The following is a 16835-nucleotide window of genomic DNA, read 5'->3' on the forward strand; positions in this document are numbered from 1 at the left end:
TTCACACATATAAATATCAACTTTGTCCAAGTAGATTTTTACTCTACAGATGCAACCTTAGCGTAAACAAGCCATCATGTAGGTGACAGCACTTCCACTGGAGGAGGAAACTGTCACAGGTTTAACCGCTGCATCAGAAAAGTCAGAAAAATCACAGAGCAGGAAACCTTCACGTATCGACCATGAGGTGAGGCGTCGGTGTCTGTCTGAGGGATCCCGGGTGTTTCTCTCAGGAGGAAACTCTCACCATATATGGTCAATGACGTCAGGACACGTGGTCAGGTTCGTGAGAGATTCCAGACAACACTATTTCCCGTAAGTGCGGAGGGGCGTGAACCTATATTGAACCGCTTTAAGAGTTTACAACCTCACAATCATTCCCGGAGTCTGGTGTCTGGATGTATGAGTAAAGACGAGAGGATGTGCTGAAAGTTGTTTTCGGACGTTTTAAGGCGATTTGGGAAAAAAAGCGAGAGTATATGTCCTTTCTTTTCCCCCTTGAAGATACACCCGTTTGGACTCTACCGATTTACCGCAATAAGGTGGGTTTACCCCAAGTTTGAACTGACACACACGAGACTCAATAGTAATTCAGTGTCAGCTGAAGGCGCCATCTGGACCCGATTTTCTTTTTTATTTAAACCGAAAGGATGTATCGAAACTTTGGGGGTCAAGGAAGAGGCAGTCCAGCGTACACAGCCGGCAGCTCAGGGTCAAACTCTGTTTCCCTGGGAAGCAGCAGCACTTCAACCACACAACAGGAGCAGGTAGGTGTCGGTGAACCAGGCAACAGGTTATCACACACAGTTAGGGGTCATACAGCATGTCAACTAAGCTAGAAAAGTAAAATGTAACATTTGTGCAGTTAAGCAAGTTGTTATACTCTATGTGTATGTAATAAAAAGTCAAACTAGATATATGTATATATAATGATCATGATATGTTTTACTTTAATTACTTTGTATTTAGGCCCTAGACACCATTTATTTTGTTATTGATCATCATCTGTCTACACTTGTCCACTAACTCCAACCACCTTCTCTTTTTCATCAATTTTTCCAGAAATTTACAATGGCTGGCAGCAGTCACTTTGTGCCAAGCCTCAATGCCATCACAACCAACCAGGACCTTCAGTGGTTGGTCCAGCCCTCCCTCATGCCCTCGCCGGGCCCCTCACGATCTCCAGTACCTCCTTACCCATCCCTCTCAGGGGCAAGGCCGCTGGGCCCACCACCTTCCCACTCCCAGCTTTACAGATCAGGGGTCATAAGAGCAGCTGCAAATCCCACTACTTCAACCAGGCGCAGGAACGATGAACATGTAAGAAAGTAGTCCTTAAATAATGTAAACTTTGTTTAAGATACATAGTGCGAAAAAGACATATGTTGAAGAGAGTCTGATATTTGTGGATTTGTTGCATTTCTTCTGTTTAAAAACTCAGTGTTGTCAACTTGAGGTAAAACGGAGCTCTATTGGGATTTGTATTTTTCCTAGAGGGGTTGCAGATAGCAAGGTGTGGACTGCAACTCAATCATTTCTGTGAAACTAGTGTGTAATATCCTGTAGTGTACTATGACACAACTCTAGTATTTCCTTTAGACTTACACAAATTGCTCCATTTAGAGGCAGGACAAGGATAAGAAAAGATTATTTAGACATGCTATTTCACACGTCATTTAAATACGTTTTCAGTTCTTAGGTAGTTTAAAAAAGGAAAACTTGCTACTCAGAGGCAAACACACACTGTTTATGTTCTTTGGTGTTTACTTTTAGTCAATGTTGACTCAGTGAAATGATCATCTTTGACACACTGTTTGCAAAGATCTGCTTTTTGTTAGCAGACCAATGTTACATGTCAATACTAGATAGCGTGGATGTTAAAGTGACCCAATTCCACGCAACTTTAACCTTAAATGCCATCATCAAGCTCGCCACCATCATTTGTTTCATCAGGAACACGTTGGCACACATCCCCGTCAGTTTTGTTCTTGGAGTTGTAATTTCATGGTACAGGAAGTGGATTGTCATGTGACTCACAGGGGCAAGTCATTTTCTATGACTCACACCTGAGTCACTACTGGGGTCTGAGCTGACTCATCACCCCGAAAGGGCGGGAAACATTGGATGAACATCAATTATTCAGTAGGGCGCTGGATGAAGTCAGAGTCAGTGTGTTACAAAGGCACAAAAGCTCAGACTTCTCAAAATCATTCACCCGCCATGATTGTGATGACTCAGTGCACACACATGGTGGTAGTGTTTCTCCTGTCTCATGTTGCCTGTGCTGGACTCCCAACATGTCTCCTTATACATTTGAAATTTTGAATGTTGCTTTTTGCCCAAAGCAACAAGGTTTCACAATCCAACTTGACACGTGAAAGAGTTTGACTCACTGTGTATGGTTAACCTATTTCATGTGTTTAATCTTTTTTTCTTCTGTGTCTCAGTTGTTGTCCCAGGAAGAGATGGAGAGACGCAGAGTAAGAAGGGAGAGGAATAAACTGGCGGCAGCAAAATGTCGCAATCGCCGTCGGGAGCTGACAGACACACTTCAAAATGTGAGTGAACATTGTACAAAAGTCACAGCATCAATGCAAAGCGCTGGTCTCAATCAGGCATGAGAGGATTTACAAATATATATATCTGTCTTTCTCTGCTTGTCCCTGGTGTAGGAGACTGACCAGCTGGAGGATGAAAAGTCACGTTTACAGAAGGAAATAGCTGAACTACAAAAGGAAAAGGACAAGCTTGAGCTGGTCCTGGAGGCTCACCGTCCCATTTGTAAAATAGAGGACTCTGATTCGGATTCTGACCCAAATCCATCAATTTCCTCTTTGGGAGGCATCAAAATGGAGCCAGAAGACTCTGGGACACCTGGACGCTCAACCAAACTGCCGACAAAGATGGAGAAGCCCAAACCAAAGATAACCATCCCCAGCAAGCCCGTGGCCGCGGCTGCCTCTGCTATTGTCACTGAATCAGAGTCGCTCCACACCCCAGTTCTCACATCTACTCCCTCTCTAACGCCCTTCACAGCTGGTATGGTCTTCACCTATCCCTCTGCCCCGTTAGACGCCAGCTCCTCGGTCACGTCTCACGCCGCGTCACAGCAGGGAAATGCCCCACAGCCTTATGCCCCACAGCCCTGTGGGATAGCTCATCGACGCAGCAGCAGCAGTGGTGACCAGTCCGATCACTCCCTGCACTCCCCGACCATCCTCACTCTGTGATGGACGGCCCCGTCATCCTGGCAAAACACTAATGTTCATTTCCATGCAGTCATAGTGTGAATGAAACCAGATGGATCTCTAGGAAAGAGATGAAAATGATGACTGTGATGACCATTTCTAAATGAGCTGCTTCATTTAATCTATTTAGAAAGTTGATCCTGTGCTTAGATGATTAGGGGCATTATCAGGATATGAATGTTACACTCTTACAAGTTTTGATATAAATATAAAGTCTTTATATTTCTAATTATAAAAGCATGTTTGGGGTTTATTATGAAAACACTGCATGTAGAATATATATTATCTAAAGAATTATACAAGCATTATAGACATAACTGATAACTACATCTATTAATATCTTTATAGTCATTATGATTTGTCACACTGTTACATTGTGTTATGTAACACTTTATGAACGTCCTCAAGAAGGGAAATAGAATACTTACAAATTGCTGGTCCTTATTTTTGTATGAAACTTTTAAGAATCCTAATATCTTCTATGCAAATTATTGACCACTAAGGCTGGGCCGTAGGAGTTGATACAGATTATATAATCATGTATTTATTTTTGAGAGTGTAATATATTTTTGGTAATGTTTTCTCTAACTAATGAATGGTGGGCAGTGCCTTACTTTTATCTTTTGTCAAAACTGCACTACTTGTCAGACAATAAAGAACAACAATTCATAACTGCGTGGAAGTTGTGGTGGTGTAATATCATTGTTATTATTGGTAACAAACAGACAACAGAAGGATTAGATGATTAGACCGAAATACAATTAAAAAACAATGATTTATCCGATTCAACTGAGAATGAATCATTTAAATGATGCAACACATCACTTTAAAATGTTGTAAAGTGAACACTGAAGCAACAGAATAACTCAAACTAGAAGATATACTGTAGGAATTAGATGAGTATTCGATTAATTGATTAGTCAATCAATAGAAGATTAATCTGCAACTATTTTGCGTTTAATCAAGCAAAAAAGAGAAGTGAGTATGCATACTGGTTGCAGCTTCTCCAATTTTCTGCGTGTATGTGTTTTTAAACTGAATATCTTTGTGTTTAGAAGAAAAACAAGCAATTTGACGCTTTGACTCTGGGAAATTATGATGGGCATATTTAATTTTTTTGGACATGCTATTGATTATATGATTAATCAAAATAATGAAAACAATCATAAACTGCAGCCCTTTTACTGACACTCACTAAAATAGTTTGATGGCTGCAAGATACATTGACACGCTCTAATGACGGCTCCATGCTCCTCAACTGTGAACATTGTGTTCTCCGTCGCTCCATTTCCAAAAAAATGAAGCGAATCTCATGCTAATACATACATGGCTCAGAGGGCCTTGAACTGCTCTGCTGAAATGGGGTTAGAGAGAGAAATAGTGATGGAACCAGGAGTCTGATTGAGAGCTAGAGAGCATGAAAAAAAAAAATCAGTGTGCTGCTGTCAAAGGGCGTCTGTGCATCACTAAGTGGGTAAAAGCATTACTGCCCTCTTCAGCTCTCCAGACTGTGCAAATAGGGATCCAAAAATAAAACTGATGAACATCCATAAAGTCAGTCTGTATGACAAGAAGGGAGCATCAATCATGCACAGTCGGTTCAGACACGAAGGTGAAAACAGCAAGTGCAGAAATCAATCCTTCATTCTGTGTTGTGTGAATGTAAATGCTTGTTTCTGCAAAGTCAAACACACAAAGAAAGGTCAGAACGGCACAAAGTGTCATACCCACTGTATTTAAAGCTCTTCAATGCACTACGAGCATAGCCCACCAATAAACAGCTGACGACAAAATAAATCTTTTCTAATCCATGAGCATTATCTATGATTTAAACTGAAATCGGTTAGTAACGCTAGTTAATACAGATAAATCAAGATAAAGAAGGGTCAAAGTTAAGATTATCCCTAATGTTACAGGGTTAAATACAAAGCATGAGTTACAGAAGACAAGCTGACCACCGCCAACTTAAACAAACTCTGTGATACGCTAATTGAACACTAACAACAACAATGTAATAAAAAATGTAATACAAGTGAACTGAAACAGCTTGGTTTGAATAGAATAGAATCGAATAGAATAGAAATCATTCAAACTTGTAGACCTTCCAGTTTGATACAAAGAGTTTCCAGTTGGATTAAAAAAAGGTGACAGAACTTATTCAATTCAGCTCTGAGTGAGGTCCAAGGACATCTATGTCGTCTGATCCAAACCCCTAACTAGTGTGCTGGCTCTGCCCAGGCTCTAGCACATGTACTCTACATAATGCACAGCGGCCCCACCCACAGTTAACCTGAAGGGCCTTCACATCAGACTGGTTAACAGGCCTGTACAAATGGTGACAATCATCATGCACACATGGCACTCCAATCCTGTCCTGAGGGAGAGAGTGCATAAAATATTACACATTATTGGGTGTCTAGCAAAAGCAAATATCAAATAGTTCCATATTTTCTTTTATCACAACTCGTCTATCTCAGTGCTATTGGATTTCAGTGGACTAAATATGGCTCAAAACTGGATTGAAATGAATCTTTAGATCTGTGATACAAAGATCCATGATAACGCTGTCCAGTGCAATAGGAAAAAGGCTTCTACCAGTGTAGGCTAGTCCAGTGCATGAGATAAATTTATATGTGTGACCCACTTTTTTGGTCCCATTTTTTTTTTTCAATAACAGACCACTGAAAAAAGGAGCATTTCCCCAAAACAGAAGAATTAGAAAAAACACTGTAAAATTAAGATACATTATCATCTGGCAAACATCTATTAAGTGTCTTTGTAAAGTCCTGAAAATGTCTCTAGTGGGAGAATCTTTGTCCTAGTGGCAAAAAAACCTAGTGGCACACACATCTTTGCAGCATTCAGAAAGCCCTAATGCTTTTGCACCAATTTGATTTGTACTGTCCGACAAAGCTTCTGAGTCTCTGTCAATCACATCACCCCTTCTCTGCATGTTCCTTCTTTGAGCCGGAGGAGCCCTGACTGCTGACAAAAAGCTGCGATCAGTCGTCAGGTGAGCACACCAGGTGAAGCTGGTCTGGGCTTCCCACGCTGCCTGTGCTTGAGCTGCCGTCCCCCAGGTCCCGGGCCACCATGCAGGGCAGGTTGAGCTCGGTGGACCCTCCGGGGCTGGAGTCACTCCTGCTGACACACTCCTCCTCCAGGACCAGACACAGCTCTTTCAGGTCCAAATTCTCCTTCACCAGCCCGTCCTGCATGCGCTCCAGGTCGGCGAGCTTTTTCAAGTAGCCGCCCAGGTCCTCCCGCATCACTTTGGCTGCGTGATGCCCGAACAGCTGCCATTCCCTGGCCAGCTTCTTCACTTTGAGCCGGTCGTCGTCCAGGAAGCAGCACAGGTCCCGCAGCTCCACGTTTTCCTCCTGCAGGCGCTGATTGATGACTTTCAGTTCCCTGATTTCAAGGAGGTGTCCCTGCAGCTGTTTATTTACCTCTTTTATCAGCCGTCCTCGCTGGATGAGAGCTGATATTTTATCCGACTCCTCTTTACGCAGCCGGCTCACCAGCTCCTCTTTGGAGCACGCCAGCAAATCCTCGTCAGACATCTTTGACAGCTCTCTATTTATTATCTCGCCGTCGCTACCCATTTTCTATTAAAAACCTACACCTAGAGGGTACCTGAGAGTATATTAAAAGCGCTGAGATGTAGCTGGATGCTCAACACATCACATCCTCGTCTTCATCTGCATCCAGCGTGTTCCAGATGTCATGTGTGCGATCACGACAGCACCGGAGGCCAAATCATAGCAGAAACATGTGATATCTTTAATTAGATGGCTTTCTTCGAGGCGCTGTGACTTCAGTGTTATTTTGTGCCGAACCCAGTGGCTGATCTCCGTGGGCAATGTCTTAATGAGGTCGTGTATGAAAATGCACCGCAACCCCCCGTTAATGTCAGTCTGTCATCCTCTCAACAGCAGGCTGTGCTCCCCAAAGGCCTCCAAGACTACAACTGTCCTTATTTTACCTTCTCTCGCACTATTTTGAAGGCAACAGCCGCCCCGTGGGCTCTTCTGGACTGGACGTACCGAGGCCTGGTCGATCCACGGAGGCTTAATCCAGCAGCCTCGGATGCACACCCTGCAGATGTGGTGATTTTTACATCGCTGGCATCGTCTCATCAGGCTCGCCTCGGCTGAATGAACTCCGGTGGCTGGAGGATGAGTCCGTACGGTACAGCAGCTTTTCTGTCTTCCCTTTTCCCAAAAAAACGATTCACTCTTTTGAGACAAAAACAAAATGAATCACAATCCAAGCACGTCTTCTATCCGCACACAATAAATGCATCATCTGTGCTCATCCTCCGGGGCTGGACTCTTACCACAACAATGTCCGCCTCCGCCACTTTCACGGCTGTGACTCCGTTAAGCAGCGAGCTGCGCGTCAAGCTGTTGCAGTACCGGAAGTCGGTCTTTACGGCCTTCAAAATAAAAGCGCCGTTTCGTGACATTATGATGAAAGGAGTGAGGAGGTATTGCTACATTTGTTTTGAGGAATACAATATCGGTTTCTTTCTTATTGCAATGTTTACCTCCACTGATGGCGAGTTACTCTTGTTTCAATGCCATCATGTTCCTCGGCAACTTTGGTTTTATTTTGAGTGATTTTCCCGGAAGTTTTAGTGTTGATGTAGACTTCTGCTTTGATATGTTGGTTAGATAGTGTTCAGAAATATGTGTGGTTTCCTCTGAGGTGTCCAGTGTTTCCTGGCGTATCACACTAATGGTATGGGTGTAAAATGGCCAAATAGAATCAGCGATCCAGCTGAAGTGACTCTGGCCATCTCAGCTACACTGAGAAACACCAAGATGTGAGGATGAAGAGCTGCTCCATGTGCTCTCTCGGGATCTTGTGCGCCCCCATTTGGATTCAAAAACATATTTTTACCTCTATCATGCTCTGAAACCAAAACAACATGGATAAGCACAATTTATAAAGGAAATGAGTAGGAAAGACACGCGTGAACCCACTTCAATAACCTCGTCCTCACAAATAACCCCCCCCCCACACACACACACACCCACCCAAACCCCCACCCCTTTATAAAACAGGAGAGACACGTCAGTAGGCCCTACACGCCACCTCTGATAGACATGTACAGTACAATGTAGTTGCAGCCCATCACGACTGATTCCTGGTTGTACTCATTTCTTTTCAGGACTCTGTCGGAAAGTGTGACTGCAGGCTTTTTTCCATGGGTTTATGCTGAGGCATTCAGCCACATCCTTCCGCCCTCTGTCCCACCTCCATTGTTTCACTGAGGCCATAACAATGTAGGGTGTTAACCGTGCAAGGGGGAACTGGGGGTGGAATCAGGGTGTCATGTGAGGTTAGAAATGAGAGTGTTGATGTGCGGCGAGAGATCCGACAAAAAGACACGTTGACTGAGTCGTTTTCCCTTATGTTGTGATTTTGAAGGACACATTCAGAAACACAGAAAAGGGAGGGCGAGGAGAGGGATTTGCAGGGATTTATTTAGATTAATCGCCAGAGGAAAAGAGAGCAGATTGTGTACACGCAGCAAGCAAAGCACACAGGGGGGCCGGTGCTCACACAGAGGCCTATCTCTGATCTGACACATAAAATAACCCCGAGTACAAATAAAAGGGCAGAAATCAACAATGGGCTACTGCATGGCAGACAAATGCGAGGTTGTAATTTGAATCTTCACATAATTCCATTGTCGTTTGATTTTCGTCTGGCTATTCATGACGTTCTCACTTCATGGCATGTTTGTGTTGAGTGACAGCACTTGGGACTATACTGTAAAGTGATATAGCTCTGGATGTAGTCATCTATTGGGTTTAGGCTACAATCCGCTCCTTGGATGTTGAAGTCATCGTCCAAGTAGGCTACCCAGGTCGTAGGAAGCAGGCCAAATGGTCATATTGTTTTTGCCAAAACTTTACTTTAAGGTTCACAGTCAACCCTGACCAGGCTGTAAGGTGGGTCGGCATGCTGCAAGCCACCCCCAATATTATGCCTGGGTTTAGAAATGGGGGCAGCACAAAGAATGTATATTATAAAGCATGACAACCTGAGGTAAACCTATATAGCCCACATCAGTTCACCAAATGAAACTGGTTTTCATGCTTTCGATAATAATGGTATTCAAATAAAGTACTGGACTGTTTGTGCACTATCTCTAATTAGAATCAATATAATTTAATTGATAGAAACCCAAAGAACACTGACCATTACTGCTTTATCTTAGATTGTTCAACTGTTAAATTTGTCTGCACTGCGATTTTGTCTATATATCTATATCTATATATCTGTGTGTGTGTGTTTGCTGGTCAGAAAAAACAGTGAATTAGAAATAAATGGCTTTTTGGTGTTATTGTTATTGTAATACAATTTTGGTGCGTTATTATTGTCGCCATTGTGTCAGATTGTAGCCACAAAGGTTGGGAGTCGTCTGCCTTGGCTCTGCTGTAACCATGGACATGGCTATGACTGTAGCTGTAGCTGGAACAGGCTGAATAACAACAGTGGCGCACACATGCAATCATTGTCGCTGCATTGTTACGATAACAGTGTACAGTGTCACAGTGTAGCGAACAGGAGGCAACAAGAAGCGCAGAAGGAACGCAGATAGATAAAAATGTGGAAGCCGACTACTAATGAGAAGCTCTGTCAGGGGAGGAGCTGCTAACACACGGATGCACCGATGCAGAGCAAAAATTTGTCGTATGATTGTTCCAGAATAAAAGCATTTGTAGGACATATAATCCTACAAAACAAAAAATCAACAGGCATTCTGAGCAGTGTGGTAATAATATTTAAAATGTGACCATTGATGTAGGTTTTGGGTTACTACACACACTGTATCTTTTTACTACTGAGATGGAACTGCACAAAATATACTGTATTTAAGAACATCCTCCTCCATAGGCTTTAATGTAAAATCTCAGTACCAAACAACAATAAAAAAATCACCTGAATGAAATTACTTTAAAAAATGACCATGTCAAGCAGATATACATCCACTCTAATTGACCTAAAAAGCGCAAGACACACCTAAAAGATGTTTTTGATCCACTCTCTGGTGTATGTAAACATCAGCCTGATGGACACTTGACTTTACCTTACTGAAGCTCCAGGTTAGTAAATTACCCGGTCAGTGTAGCCTGAACTTCAACCACTAATTAACTGCTAGTGGCCTATAAACAACACGGGTCCAACTAAAAGCTCCTCTTTAACGGGTTTTTAATTTCTATTTGCTTATTTCACACATTGGCAGATAAGCGGCACAGTAGCGCTGTAGCATTAGCATGTAGCTTGGAGCCATAAAACCCTTCTGTCAGGATCGTTTCAGCTGTCACGGACTCTGTCACCGTCTAACTGGGACAGAGGATTGTTTTCCTTAAAAAAGTGGCGTGGTGATGACACATATTACCGATCTGATCTACACCTGTTCAGAACTGTTGCTCTCTTCATGACACACGTTACTTCCGCATTACACAACAGAAGTCTCTGCGAGTGTCGCTACTCTCTGTCAAAGGCGCTGGTTAAGAGGAGTACAAGAGATTAGTCTGCTACCAAACTTTTCACTCAGTGCTGCGATCCTTAAATATGTAATTAACTATTGTACTTAGCAAGTCATCCTTATCAGGTACTAAGCATTGGTGGCTAAGGGAAAGAAAGAAACACTCTGATTGGCTGAAAGAAAGGACCTCTCTGATTAGTCAAAAGAAAGGAGATCTCTGATTGGCTGAAATAATGAAGTACTCTAATTGGCCATTTTAGTTGTCAACATTAAAGCTCTATAGACACAATCCAAAGTTTCACTGTCTTTATTTACAGTACATACATGGAAACTACATGACTATGACTATAATTGCTGTGGGCTTCTGACAAGTCAAAAATAAAGGAGAAGTCTCTAAACACAACATCAACTATTTCCCTGCACTAAAGCAAAAAAGGTAATATTGTTGCAAGTTGTGTGTCTGTAGTGTTTTACTCTGACAATAAGTGATGCTTATTAAACATTAATCTAGACTTCATGTTCCACGTATCATGTACATCGACATATAGCCTGGACGAAGACAAGAGATTAGTCTTCAGCTAAACTTTGCCCTCAGTGCTGTAATCAAAAAATACATAATTAACTATTGTACATGGCAAGACATCTTTATTTGGCACCAAGCACTTTTCATCATGAGCACTGACAGACGTGAGATCAGTGCTGCATCACACAGATAATACACAAACAACCTGAGAATAGGAGGTCTTCTTGAGACAGCTGTGGCAGGTGTAAGCAACAGTTTGGCAATTACAGAATATACAAACCAGCCTTGTTCAATTTTTTTCAATGAAGTCCAACTCAATTGATTGTTCCAGTCACAGCAGAAACCACTATTTAATAAATATTGATGATGATGTTTTCTAACCTAAATGAAATTTGAATGAATTTGATTTGAGTCATGTAAGATCTTACCCAGCGGCTATAAAGTAGCAAATAAAATAGCGAAGTGAAGCACCTGAGCTATTGATGGTCGTCGTTACCTGTACTTGAGTACTGCATGATGCTTGGAGCAGCATTTCCTGTGACGTGACCAAACCGGAAGAAGCTGCTGCATGACTGCTGTTGTTGACACTGCGCACCCATAGTAATACAGCGACGCAACTATTTTAGCACATGTTCGTGTTTTAAATAACCTCCACCAGTTACCTGATTATACCGTCATGTTAATTTCATTGTTAATCTGCCGTTTTGCTGTCGGGTTGTCAGTTTAGTCTCCTCTGGCGCTGCTAACATCGTGACGTTAGCTAGCACAGCAGGCTAAGCTGCTAGGCAGGCTTTAATAGAGGATGTTCGCTAATTAGGACGCCATGGAAAGAAGAAATAAATTCAACCAGTAGAATTTAACGGTATACTCTGCATGCTAGCTTGTATTGTAGCCCAGTGCTTGAAACTGATTGGGACTACGCTCAAAACAAGGTACTGTGTCGCCCTGTTGGTTTTGTTAGGCTCTTTCAGTGATCAACTAATCTGATTTAAGACGAACGCATGTTATACATCTCATTACCCACTTGCGTTTACTTCTTTGCCTCCACGTAGATGGCAGTAGAGCTGGATGTGTTCGTGGGTAACACCACTATCATGGATGAGGAGGTTTACCAGCTCTGGTTGGATGGATACACAGGTATGGGTCACACCATAGATGTATGGATCTCTGGGTCATAGAGTACTCCAGGTGTATATACAGATGAGTAGAGCTGCTTTTACAGATTCCTTGTTTGTCAAGAGATGTTTTGCAAAGATGCACACAATCTGGGCCCCAGAGGGGAGGAGATTGTTTAAAAACATAATTTAATGCAGTGGTCTGACTTATCCAACAGTTAATGATGCAGTGAAGGTACGGATGGAGGGAGGGGTGATGGAGGAGTGTGAGACGAGTGCAGATGTTCTGCTGAGTGACACCATGGACCAGTACAGGACTTTCCAGATGTGTGAGCGTCTGCTGCACAGCCCGTCCAAACTAGCCAACCAGCTGCTGTTCCAGATCCCACCTCATCGACAAGCCATCCTCATAGAGAGGTGCAGTAATGGTGCTCTCTGTAATTCTCCTTCAATTATCTGATGTGTTTCCAGTGGCTGATTTAAATGTATGTCATACATGTCTCGTTTAATTAAGGATTTATGGATTTTTCTATCCTTGGAATATATCTAGTCCTTCAACTAGGTTATTCTCCTCTTAAGGGAGATGTTACCTTGGCATATGTTTGTTAGTAAACCCCATTACTTTATTCTTATTTCTTGACGTAGTAAATGATAATATATTCTTAATAAGTTTCACTTTTCTGTTTCCCTGTTTAGATATTACGCCTTTGATGATTCATTTGTCCGTGAAGTTTTGGGAAAGAAACTCTCCAAAGGAACCAAGAAAGACTTGGATGATATCAGTGCCAAGACAAGTGTGACACTGAAGAGCTGCAGACGGCAGGTAAGTGCACTTGGAACATCTGTGTTAACGTTAAATCGCCCAAACTAAAGGGTAACACACACACACACACACACACACACAGATCTTCAGGGGCAAAGCTGGCTAATCTCATTTCACCAGTTTATTCCGCTCTGATGAAGGCCACTAGGTTGAAATGCTAGCATGTTTGTTGACAGGGCCAGAATAATTTGGTGAAACTGAAATTAGTCAACTTTGTCCTATTCAATGTCGGTAAGTGCCTCTTTTCTAAGATCTAACTGTTCATCCTTATTATCAGTTTTAAAATGGTCACTGCTTTATCAGTGGAGCCTCATGCAGTTTTAAAAGATCCTGCTCTGTTTTGTTGTGAACTGCTGAGATTTGATCCTGCTCCTAAAATCTGGCTTTTAGTTTTATATTGGTATTGCATGTGATGTCTTGATCAACAAACTAACTACACTGTAGTTGGTTTCTATTTGTATGAGTTTTAGTGACAAGCTGAATTTCTGACATTTAACATTTTCAATTGACACCTTTTATTGTCTAATATATTGTCTAGCAGTGAGTTCAGGTTATTGGTTGTGCTGAGGCAGCTGGATGTCTGTAGAGCAAGTACGCATGCTGGTTTTACACACGTCACATTGTTGTAATTTTAGTAAAACTCCTGCGCAATTCGTTTAATTCCAGTTTGACAACTTCAAACGTGTTTTCAAAGTTGTGGAAGAGCTGAAGGGACCCCTGGTGGAGAACATACGTCAGCATTTTCTTCTCTCTGACAAGCTTGCAAGGTAATCAATAAGAAGAACAAAGCACAAGCCCACCTGCCTCAGGTTTATTTCCCAAAGCATTGGTATTGCTTCAAATTTGTTTTATTTCGTGATGAATTACTACATGGGTTTGCATTGTTGGCTAAGTCTAACAAAACAGCACCTGAAAAGGCATGACGTATTCAGGATATTCAAACTAGTTTTATGATAGTCTAAGTCTCCCTCTTTTGTTTTTTTGTGTGTTAGCTCCTATAATGCTGTCTCTGTTTGTTTCAGGGATTATGCTGCCATTGTTTTCTTTGCCAACAATCGCTTTGAGACAGGGAAAAGAAAGCTACAATATCTCACTTTCCAGGACTTTGCTTTCTGTGCTGGGCAGCTTATCAACAACTGGACTGTTGGGGCTGTTGGTGAGCCATTTTCACTTGTTTGTTTTGGCCGTTTGCTGACATTTTTATCTGAAATGTGAGGGGTACATATAACATTTTTAATCAGTTACATAATAGATATATTATTCAGCTGGAACTATCTGAACTAGGCCAACAGAGTGATAACGCTTTTGTAGAAACTCCAAGAAGAACAAAAGTACAAAAAAAACCAATTGGAACTTGACACAAAATATTAAAATGACTTAAAAAATGTCTGGCATAAGAAGAAGAGGTATGCTGTCTACGTTGGTTATAATGAATAAGGAGCATTTAGAGTGGCGCCTCCTTCAGTGAGACTCACTGACCACCAGAGGTCCTTCAGGTTTTGCAGATCCTCTTTAGAATGAAGATTTGAAATTTGTAAGTTGCCAATTGGCCAGTTATAACTGAAAGATGTCATTTGGGTCGGGCTGAATTTGAGTAATAGCACTCTAATTGAATGATTATAAGAAAAAGCACAACAAGCGATAATAGTAATTAGAAAAGACATCCTTTAAACAGATTTGACCGTGTTTGACTTGGGTTTCCTTTGTAGATAACATGGTGGAAGACATGGATGTGGATCTCGACAAAGAGTTTTTACAAGAGCTGAAAGAATTGAAGATTTTAATCACTGACAAAGATCTTCTGGATCAGCACAAAAGGTAACACATGTGCAGAAAAATCTACACATTTGTGCTGATTACTGACAAACATACTGACTTTTAATTATAATTTTATCCACACCCTGTCATTAACAACTTCTCTCCCATTCTTTTCCCTCTCTTTAGTCTGGTCTGTACAGCCCTCAGAGGAAAAACTAAAGGTTTTAATGAGATGGAGGCTAATTTCAAGGTGAGAAACATCACACCATCATACTATCCTGAATTTACTTGATCTGTAACATCTGTGATGAAAGGGAATAACAGTTTTTGAATGTTATTCTTTTTTTCCTCTAATAGAATCTTTCCAGAGGCCTTGTCAACATCGCCGCCAAGTTAACAAACACAAAAGATGTTAGAGATTTCTTCATCGACCTTGTGGAGAAGGTGTGTACTACAAAATATAGTTTCTTTTTTCCAACTGTTTCAAGCAAAGGCAGATCATTCAACCCTTTTTTCTGAGGCAGGGTCCACTTTTAAAGTCTGTCTTTGAGGCCGTGTGATGTAACGTCTCTTCCCCTCCTTTTTCTCCCCCAGTTTATTGAGCCGTGTCGTTCCGACCGATGGACAGCTGCAGACATGAGACTCTACCTCACTCACTACACCAACTCTGCACACATACTCGACACATTCAAGTGAGTTAATGTGCTTTTATTCTGTAAAGTTTAGGTAGAGTAGAGCCTGTCACCAATCCTGCCGGGGTTATCAGTTCCCATGGGGGCTACCCATGCTAAAAATACAGTCAGGGTTTTGTAGAGGACTTTGATAAAACTAACTGATAATAACACTTGGGCAGTCATTAAACTCTGCGCAAGGATAAAGCTGTATGTTAAAATCCTCTCTAATATTGACGTCTCTGTTCTACCAGTGGGTGTCACCCTATCTCGCCCTGATTTCTTAAACTGTAGTTACCTTGTTTCTCATGCAAACACTCTGGAATGTAGTTAAGGGTTTACACAGCCCTGCACCACTACATGCTTAACAAAGAGATATTCATAAAAAGAAACATCCCCCCCCTCCATTTACACAGAGTGGACAAAGATTGCCTCATTTACGCTCCTCACTCAGATTTCACAATTACAGTTTGTCATGAGACTTATACTACCTCCTTGCTCCATTTACTTACACTTTGCTCTCTTTCTGTCTGTTTGTTTTGTGCCCCTCAGACATCAGGTTGTGTGGGAAAGATACATGGGCGTCATCAAAAGCTGTATCTTCAAAATGTATCACGACTGAAGGTTTTTCTTCGCCCCACTCCCCGCTCTTCCCTCGGTTTGTTTTCTCTCTGTTCCCCCCGCTGAAGTCGTTATGCTAGCCCCTCAGTTTGTGCTTGTTCGGCTTTGTTTTGTCAGCTATGATGAATTCTGCTTCTCAATCCCAATTATCGCTCTCAGCTTCTTTGTCCAAAGCCCTAGTGTCTCCGCAGTGTCTGTAAAATTGGTTTGTAAATAAAATTTTACATATTTACATGAAAATGTCATTCTGTTTTATGTTTTATCTGCTGTGTTATTTGGAAGAGATGTTATCATTAACCCATCCCAGGGACAAGATTTATTGATCTTGTGAGTTTCGGATGGAGATTAGAGATAAAGAGAGAGACGATATAAATCACCAAAGCAGATTTGTAAAGATGTTAAATATGACCAGTAGATTACATATGATGTGAAGTGAGGCCTCAGCCAGCGTGTGGGATGCCTGTGTGTGGTCATGGGAATAAGGGACCAACTGGGGGGTTATCAGTGTGATTTTTAACAACATTCCCTGTAATGGCAGCTGCCATCTCTGCCACCACCCAGAAGGACAG

The 16835-nt window shown here is 41.9% G+C and overlaps 3 protein-coding genes across 4 annotated transcripts; 2 read left to right on the forward strand and 1 right to left on the reverse strand.

The window, feature by feature from the left end:
- The first annotated feature begins 392 nt into the window (after positions 1 to 392).
- fosl1a (FOS like 1, AP-1 transcription factor subunit a) lies at positions 393 to 3908 on the forward strand. Of its 2 annotated transcripts, XM_070836695.1 has the most exons (5): positions 393 to 542; positions 650 to 767; positions 1063 to 1320; positions 2448 to 2558; positions 2673 to 3908. In XM_070836695.1, exons 2-5 carry the CDS (start codon positions 651 to 653, stop codon positions 3228 to 3230), a joined length of 1044 nt encoding a protein of 347 aa, XP_070692796.1. In that variant the 5' UTR covers positions 393 to 542; position 650; the 3' UTR covers positions 3231 to 3908. The 2 variants fall into 2 exon arrangements, with proteins under 2 accessions (XP_070692796.1, XP_070692795.1); XM_070836694.1 differs by having other exon boundaries at positions 393 to 767.
- Positions 3909 to 4674: 766 nt separating this feature from the next.
- On the reverse strand, positions 4675 to 7602 carry ccdc85b (coiled-coil domain containing 85B). The gene has a single exon (XM_070836971.1). The coding sequence runs from the start codon at positions 6851 to 6853 to the stop codon at positions 6251 to 6253; it is 603 nt and encodes a 200-aa protein (XP_070693072.1). The 5' UTR covers positions 6854 to 7602; the 3' UTR covers positions 4675 to 6250.
- A 4238-nt stretch (positions 7603 to 11840) lies between these two features.
- Positions 11841 to 16493, forward strand: fibpa (fibroblast growth factor (acidic) intracellular binding protein a). The gene is made up of 11 exons (XM_070836868.1): positions 11841 to 12210; positions 12331 to 12415; positions 12612 to 12810; positions 13090 to 13216; positions 13883 to 13983; positions 14239 to 14372; positions 14926 to 15034; positions 15161 to 15224; positions 15332 to 15418; positions 15569 to 15666; positions 16198 to 16493. The coding sequence occupies exons 2-11, from the start codon at positions 12331 to 12333 to the stop codon at positions 16265 to 16267; spliced, it is 1074 nt and encodes a 357-aa protein (XP_070692969.1). The 5' UTR covers positions 11841 to 12210; the 3' UTR covers positions 16268 to 16493.
- The last annotated feature ends 342 nt before the right edge of the window (positions 16494 to 16835 follow it).

This window comes from Pempheris klunzingeri, chromosome 9 (assembly GCF_042242105.1).
Source record: "Pempheris klunzingeri isolate RE-2024b chromosome 9, fPemKlu1.hap1, whole genome shotgun sequence".
Lineage (NCBI taxonomy): Eukaryota > Metazoa > Chordata > Actinopteri > Acropomatiformes > Pempheridae > Pempheris > Pempheris klunzingeri.